This window comes from Penaeus monodon, chromosome 28 (genome assembly GCF_015228065.2).
Source record: "Penaeus monodon isolate SGIC_2016 chromosome 28, NSTDA_Pmon_1, whole genome shotgun sequence".
NCBI classification, from domain to species: domain Eukaryota; kingdom Metazoa; phylum Arthropoda; class Malacostraca; order Decapoda; family Penaeidae; genus Penaeus; species Penaeus monodon.
Window position 1 is genome coordinate 548,169 of NC_051413.1, and position 246 is coordinate 548,414.

At 43.9% G+C, this 246-nt stretch overlaps 1 protein-coding gene across 2 annotated transcripts in view; it reads right to left on the reverse strand.

Annotated features, from left to right (window-relative positions):
* Window positions 1-246, reverse strand: part of LOC119591248 — a 17,897-nt gene that overhangs the window by 8,830 nt on the left and 8,821 nt on the right. For both annotated transcript variants that reach the window (XM_037939959.1, XM_037939958.1), the window contains exon 8: window positions 63-189. In XM_037939959.1, the coding sequence (XP_037795887.1) occupies window positions 63-189 (127 nt within the window). The remainder of the gene's footprint in view (window positions 1-62; window positions 190-246) is intronic.

Consider the following 246-nt stretch of genomic DNA (forward strand, 5'->3'; position numbering starts at 1 on the left):
TTCCTGGTAAACACTTAAAAAACACTTACTACAAGAAACTCACACTTTCCCTACGCACATACCTGTAAGCGCTTAAAGCACTTGCCGCATATTTCACACACGTACGGCTTTTCTCCCGTGTGGATCCTCATGTGTACTTGCAACTGGCTCTCATAGGCATACTTCTGAGGGCATCTTGGGCAGGAATGTCTGCAATTGAAGCAAAGATTGAAATTGCAAGATCAAAAGAAAGGTGCAATAGGAGGG